We start from the raw sequence: 7,167 nt of genomic DNA, 5'->3' as shown, positions 1-7,167 counted from the left end.
GTGCCTGTAATCCCAGCTACTCAGGAGGCTGAGGCAGGAGAATTGCCTGAACCCAGGAGGCGGAGGTTGCGGTGAGCCGAGATTGCGCCATTGCACTCCAGCCTGGGTGTCAGGCTAGTCTTGAACTCCCGGCCTTAGGTGATCCGCCCGCCTTGGCCTCCAAAGTGCTTGGATTACAGGCATGAGCCACCATGCCCCGCCAACTTTCTTGTTTTGATAGGACTACATATCGCTTTAATTTGTAAATGTAAAATAAACAATGTGTTTCAAAGACATAGCACAAAAAAAGAAAGACTTATTCGTAATTTTTATATTGAATGCATGCTGAAATGATAATGTTTTGGATGTCTTGGGTTAAACAAAATAATTATGAAAAAAATTTCTCTTGTTTCTTTTAAAAATTTTAATGTGGCTAATAGAAGCCATAATGTGATATGCTCACATTCTGTTTCTATTGGACAGTGCTGCCCTTTGGGATATCCTTTTTCCTTTGGATCCTAAATTCAGTTGCTGTGGTAATTAAGGGGGCCTCTGGCTCAGCATTTCCTGGAAGGCAAGGGTGAGATGGGGGAGGGGAATCGTCATCAGATCAGATTTTAACAACATCCTCATTAAAGCAAAGGAAGCAACAGCAATCTAGTTTTTTTGGGGCCCCGCAGTGTCAGTTTGAATTCTGGGTCCTCAACCAAAACAGTAAAGGAAGATGCACTTTCTCTAGTTCACCATTGGGAAAAGTTTTCTCTCTTTACTAAGCTTCCTTCACCCACCCCGCCACCTCCAGGACTGGAAGGGTTGCTAGCTACGAATTAATGGGCATTCCTCCCCCAGCAAAGCCTAAACATTATCTCCCACTTACCCAGCTGTTTAAACACAAACGAAGTTGTTTTGCTTTGTTTACTCTCACGCGGGAGCCACTGCCCTCTCTCCCCCATTATCCTTCATCTTCCTCGGTTCTCAGTTCTGTTCTCTTCTACTTAGCGTGTTCAGTTTTCTTGTATAGCTTAGTCATCAGATACTTATCTCACACTTTTCTTTCAAGAAACTCACAGTCCATAACTAATAGGATATTAATCTTTTCCAGTTATGTGAGAATTACTTGCCCTGGTCCCTTTTCATTATTTTATTTTTGAGATAAAGTCTCGCTCTTCACCCAGGTTGGAGTGCAATGGCACAACCTCAGCTCAATGCAAACTCTGCTTCCTGGGTTCAAGCTCTTTTCCTGCCTCAGCCTCCCCAGTAACTGGAATTTCAGGCGCCCACCACTGCGCCTGGCTAATTTTTTTTTTTTTTTTTTTTTTTGAGACGGAGTTTCACTCTTGTTACCCAGGCTGGAGTGCAATGGCGCGATCTCGGCTCACCGCAACCTCCGCCTCCTGGATTCAGGCAATTCTCCTGCCTCAGCCTCCTGAGTAGCTGGGATTACAGGCACGCACCACCATGCCCAGCTAATGTTTTGTATTTTTAGTAGAGACGGGGTTTCACCGTGTTGACCAGGATGGTCTGGATCTCTTGACCTCGTGATCCACCCGCCTCGGCCTCCCAAAGTGCTGGGATTACGGGCGTGAGCCACCGCGCCCAGGCCCTAGTCCCTTTTTATTAAAAAAAAAAAAAGGAAGGGCCGGGCGCGGTGGCTCACGCCCGTAATCCCAGCACTTTGGGAGGCCGAGGCCGAGGCCGAGGCCGGGGCGGGGGAGTGGGGGGACCACCAGGTCAAGAGATCGAGACCATCCTGGTCAACATGGTGAAACCCCGTCTCTATTAAAAATACAAACATTAGCTGGGCATGGTGGCGCGTGCCTGTAATCCCAGCTACTCAGGAGGCTGAGGCAGGAGAATTGCCTGAACCCAGGAGGCGGAGGTTGCGGTGAGCCGAGATCGCGCCATTGCACTCCAGCCTGGGTAACAAGAGCGAAACTCCGTCTCAAAAAATAAAAATGGAAGAAGAGAAACACTATAAATGCCTTGCGGAGCAGAAGTCTTTTGTCCTATTATTCACTGAACAATACCAGCTTCTCAGAGTACCTGATACATAGCACGTGCTTAGCAAATATCTGCTTAATTGAACTTACTGCATTTCTAGATGCTATAAGCTTGAGACTAGCAGAAAGTGATGCAGAATTCAGAATGGGTGGTATGGCAAATGCCTTATTAAAGAATATGGATGGCTGAGCGTGGTGGCTTATGCTTGTAATCCCAGTGCTTTGGGAGGCCGAGGTGGGCGGATCACCTGAGGTCGGGAGTTGGAGACCAGCCTGGCCAAAACGGAGAAACCCCGTCTCTACTAAAAATACAAAATTAGTTCGGTGTGGTGCCACATGCCTGTAATCTCAGCTACTCGGGAGGCTGAGGCAGGAGAATCCCTTGAACCCAGAAGGCGGAGGCTGCGGTGAGCCAAGATCATGCCATTGCACTCCAGCCTGGGCAACAAGAGCAAAACTCCATCTAAAAAAAAAAAAAAAAAAAAAAAAGAATATGTATGTATTCCATAAGCAGTTGAACCTCTTCTTCCTGCTGCCCTGATAGTTGATCTGGCTCTGAAAAATTCAGGTTTTCTTCCCTCCTGGTGAGATTATGCTAATCAGAGAACATTGGCCAAATTCTTTCCATGATTTTCTTCTCTCAGGCTGTATTTCCCTTCCGTTTTGTAGACCTAGCCTGTAGTAAAAAAAGAAAGATAAATTCATAGGATCAAGAATTCTTACTGTTTACACTCTTTCTAACAACGTTAAATCTCTGATAGTAGCACCCACTCGACTTTACTTTTTTATATGGATAGATTTCTTCCCATCTCTCTGTAGCTTGTTTTAATTCCAAGCAGATCCGAGAGCAAAAAAGAGTGTATCTGCCCTCCCTCCAGGCTTTTCTGGTCCCATTTTGTCTGTGAAACTAAGAGGCTGTAGCTGCTATTAGAAGAGGGAAGGAGTAAGGATGAGCTTTTGAAAAAAAAAAAAAAAAAACCCGGGTGGAGAGAGTGGCAGGATGTGGGTTTGGGAGGGCGGGGGAGGGAGGGCGTTATTGTCTGCGGGCGGGGGCGGGGGTAGTTCTGAAGTTCTGATAACACAGGATTCCGAGAGGTCACAAGATTGTTTGGAGGGGGGGCAGGCAGGGGTGGGGTTGGGGGCTCGTCGCCCTTTCAGGCTCCACCCTTTGCGAAGATTATAAATAGGCAGGATCCCAGCCAGACCGAGAGATGCTGTAATGGTGAGAGTTGAGAGCGTCCCTGAGGACCTGGAGAGGACTTGCTGCTGAGAAGGACGTTTTGAAGGTTTCTTTGGCTGAAAAAGGTGTCTGTGGAATCACACTCCTAGATCTTTCTTGAAGACTTGAAAAGAATTAGATCAGGGCCATGGGGACACAGAAGGTAAGAATGATATGATTACTGGTTATTTTTGCTTATTTGGGGTACACTCAGAAAGGCAAATCTCAGTGGTAACTGCCGTGCTGTTTTCTCCTAAGTCACCAAGCCATCTTAAGGCCTTTTCATTTCTCCTCTAGCCTGCGCTGCTACAGCTCCATCCGTTTTTCTTTGAATGTCATACAGTTCTGTTCACCTTCCTGTCACAGGAAAGTCACCCGGAGAAGTGTGTTTGCTTCTCAGGTTTATTTTATGTAACTATATGCTACTGAGAACAAGATGGTTGAGCGTTTAGAGGATCGCGCTGCTTGGTTGTATGGATTACAAGTGTGGGTCTCAGAGCCAGTGTGAAGAATTCTGGAAGCATTAGACCTTGAAAAGGTCTGTGTTTGGGGTCACGGGCCAGTGTCCCACCATCTGTTTGTCCCATAACCTGTGGGGTTCCCTGGATACTAAGGAGAAAGAATTCCAGTTGTCCTTTTGGGGTTAAAATTGTGAGTGCAGGACCTATGAATATATTATTGAGTGTTGTTTATGCAATATTTGCAGGGAGAAAAGCATTTTTACCAAGATAAATTTAACTAAAAATAAGGGGCCACGTGGTGGGTCATGCCTATAATCCCGGCATTGGGGAAACCAAGGCAGGAAGATTACGTGAGGTCGTGAGTTTGAGACCAGTTTTGGGCAGTAACAGTGAGATCCCATCTCTACAAAGCAGAAAGAAAATGAAGGAAAATAAGAGAGGGATGGAAAATTACAGGACTAAAGAAGAAAAGACTCTCAAAGATAGTGCATGATGAGAGGAGAGACGAGAGATTTTTACTAAAAGGAAGAAGATTTAACAGAGAGCATTGTACCGGCAGTGCCCTCCAGGGTACCCATGCTTAGTTGTGACTGAGATATCTGGGAGGCTGCAGACAAGGTCAGTTCGCCTAGTGAAGCTGCCAGCCCAATACCTACTCCATCTGACCTGAAAGGAAAGGAGTTTAAGATAGGAAAAGTTGAAGGGATCGAGTGGTTGGGTGGGGAAGGGCATAGGAGATGGCCTCAAGTATAAACATTGAGCTGCCTGCCCCAAGGTGGAAATCTAAAATAGTATCCACTTGCCCAGCTGAATTATTCCAGACAAGGTGAAGATGACTGCCCCCCACCCCACTAAGAAATGTCTCTTCTATGTTGGGATTGTAGTGAGCTGAGTGTTCTTTCTTCCCCCGCCCGGGGGTTAGGGATAGCGGAACAGTATTTAATAAACGGAAGACTCAAATGGGGCCAGGATGCAGTGGGTAGATCCAGCAGGTGACATGGTCCTGAGAGAGAAGAGACTCAAAGAGCAGCCCAGCAGTGAAGACACAAACTACCACCCCCACCACTACTTGGGCTTCCGTGGAGTCTGGGGTACAGATCAGACTACACTGTGTTTGTTTCCAGATGAACCAGTTCTTAGTCATCCTGCCCAAGCCTGTGCCTTCCTCTGCCCTCCCAGTTCTTGGTGGAATCCTATGCCTACCTTTACCTGGTGCAGGTTTTTTAATATTTGCAAACTAACCCAGTTTTCTCTGAACTTCTTCCTTCCCCGTTTCTCTTGCCACTTGCACCAAGTTAACGTCACATTCAAACCTCCAGATAAGTTTCGTATACTCTGTCCTTTGTCTTGCCCATTAATTACCTAGATCTCACTTGATTTTTGTCCTTTTCATACCACTCAGAGGTCACATTCTCCTAATAGAGCTCCATGGTTAATAAGAAACAGTCATCAATCACAAGCTGTGAGGACTATTCTCTCTTCCCTGTCCTCTCTCCCTCCAGGTCACCCCAGCTCTGATCGTTGCCATCACAGTTGCTACAATCGGCTCTTTCCAGTTTGGCTACAACACTGGGGTCATCAACGCTCCTGAGATGGTGAGTGCCAGGCCACAAGAATTAGAACCCAGAATAGGGACATTATTCCTTTATAAGTAGAGTTTCAACAATTCAGAATTTAGGGTCAGGTGCGGTGGCACCCACCTGGGGTCCCAGCTACTCCGGAGGCTGAGGCCTAAAGATCGCTTGAGCCCAGGAGTTAAACACCATCCTGGGCAACACAGTTAGTGAGGGTCCCTCCCTCCGCTAGGGGAATTTGAGACAAACTTTGTATCTATCCTGGCCAAGGCTGAAGATGGAGACAATATTGGTGGGAAATCTAGTGAGGTCATTTAATCAAAGGAGAACGCTCACTTACTCCCTGTACCCTGGGAGGGGCTGTTCTTCCTCCCACTCTCTCACCCCATAGTGACACACTTCCTATATCATCCCTTAGGGGTTTGTTACAAAGCAGCTGGGTCCGCTTATGAGTGGGCTGGGGTGAACATCAGTGCTGCCACCTACTGGGATTTTCAGGATAGATAAAAAAATTACTACTCCAGAGAGTTACCAGTTAACTCCAATATGTTATCTGCCTCTTCCACTCCCATATATTTATTCCCTTGATTCTCTAGGAAGGAAACGGCCCCTAATATTTGTGGTTTTTGTTCTCATCCAACTTCAACAGTCTGCCCTCCCACCAACCCTTTTATTCTGCAGATCATAAAGGAATTTGTCAATAACACTTTGAAGAGCAAGAAAAATGCCCCTCCTTCTGAGATGTTGCTGACGTCCCTCTGGTCCTTGTCCGTGGCCATATTCTCCGTGGGTGGTATGATCGGCTCCTTCTCCGTCGGACTCTTTGTCAATCGCTTTGGCAGGTATTGACTAGAAACTGGGCAAGGAAGTGGGCTCTACCAGCTGCACTGAGGACAAGCATAGAGACTTAGGGCAAGGAGGTGATGATGCCTTTGAACCTGAACACCTTGAATTCTAATCAAGGGAAACCTAGTCCAACGGGCCCCGAATACGACTGCCCTTGCTTGGAGCTCTGCTACCCTCCATAGCTCCCACCTAGCTGTGCAGGAGATGAGCTGTGTGAGTGACTGGCTTTTGCAGTCCAGCTAGGGCTAGTTCAGAATTATTCTCTAGCAAGCTCAACTATGGGGTTTCCAGAAACATACTTAATTCTCAAGCCCAAAGTTGTTTACTTTTATTTAAAAAATTGAGGTTTCATATACTTGTGTTTATTATTTTACACAGGATTGGTAGGAATTATTCTTATAATTCTTACTCTATGGCATATGTGGATAATGGCCAAAAACCTGAATCTTATTCTATACTAGACTGATGGACAGCCGGGCACGGTGGCTCACACCTATAATCCCAGCACTTTGGGAGGCTGAGGCGGGTGGATCACCTGAGGTCAGGAGTTCAAAACCAGCCTGACCAATATGGTGAGACCCCGTCTTAAAAGAAAAAAAAAAAAGACTGATGAAGGAACTGTTTTAATTTGCCAAGTAGGAGCTCAGTGGTTTATGCCTGTAATCCTAGCACTTTGGGAGGCTGAGGCAGGTGGATCACCTGAGATCAGGAGTTTGAGACCAGCCTGGCCAACATGGCACAACCCTGGATGTGTTGGTGTGGGCCTATGATCCCAGCTACTCAGGAGGCTGAGGCAAGAGAATCTCTTGAACCTGGGGAGGGCAGGAGGTGGTGGAGGTTGCAGTGAGCCGAGATATGGCCACTGCACTCTAGCCTGGGGGAGAGAGTGAAACTCCATCACAAAGAGAAAAATTGCCAATTAGATATTCTAGAAATGTAAATGGAATTGATATTTAAAAATGGATAAAGAGGGCTGGGCGCGGTGGCTCAAGCCTGTAATCCCAGCACTTTGGGAGGCCGAGGCGGGTGGATCACGAGGTCAAGAGATCGAGACCATCCTGGTCAACATGGTGAAACCCCGTCTCTAC

General features: G+C 46.7%; 1 protein-coding gene across 1 annotated transcript in view; it reads left to right on the top strand.

The window, feature by feature from the left end:
• The first annotated feature begins 3,064 nt into the window (after positions 1-3,064).
• Positions 3,065-7,167, top strand: part of LOC108291841 (solute carrier family 2, facilitated glucose transporter member 3) — a 20,273-nt gene continuing 16,170 nt past the window's right edge. Inside the window, exons 1-3 of the mRNA XM_017512303.1 lie at positions 3,065-3,361; positions 5,162-5,254; positions 5,915-6,075. Coding sequence (XP_017367792.1) covers positions 3,347-3,361; positions 5,162-5,254; positions 5,915-6,075 — 269 coding nt within the window. The 5' untranslated portion in view covers positions 3,065-3,346. The remainder of the gene's footprint in view (positions 3,362-5,161; positions 5,255-5,914; positions 6,076-7,167) is intronic.

Source organism: Cebus imitator, unplaced genomic scaffold (genome assembly GCF_001604975.1).
Source record: "Cebus imitator isolate Cc_AM_T3 unplaced genomic scaffold, Cebus_imitator-1.0 Scaffold469, whole genome shotgun sequence".
NCBI lineage: Eukaryota > Metazoa > Chordata > Mammalia > Primates > Cebidae > Cebus > Cebus imitator.
Note: the sequence above shows the minus strand (reverse complement) of the source record. Positions and strands in the feature narration are given on the sequence as shown.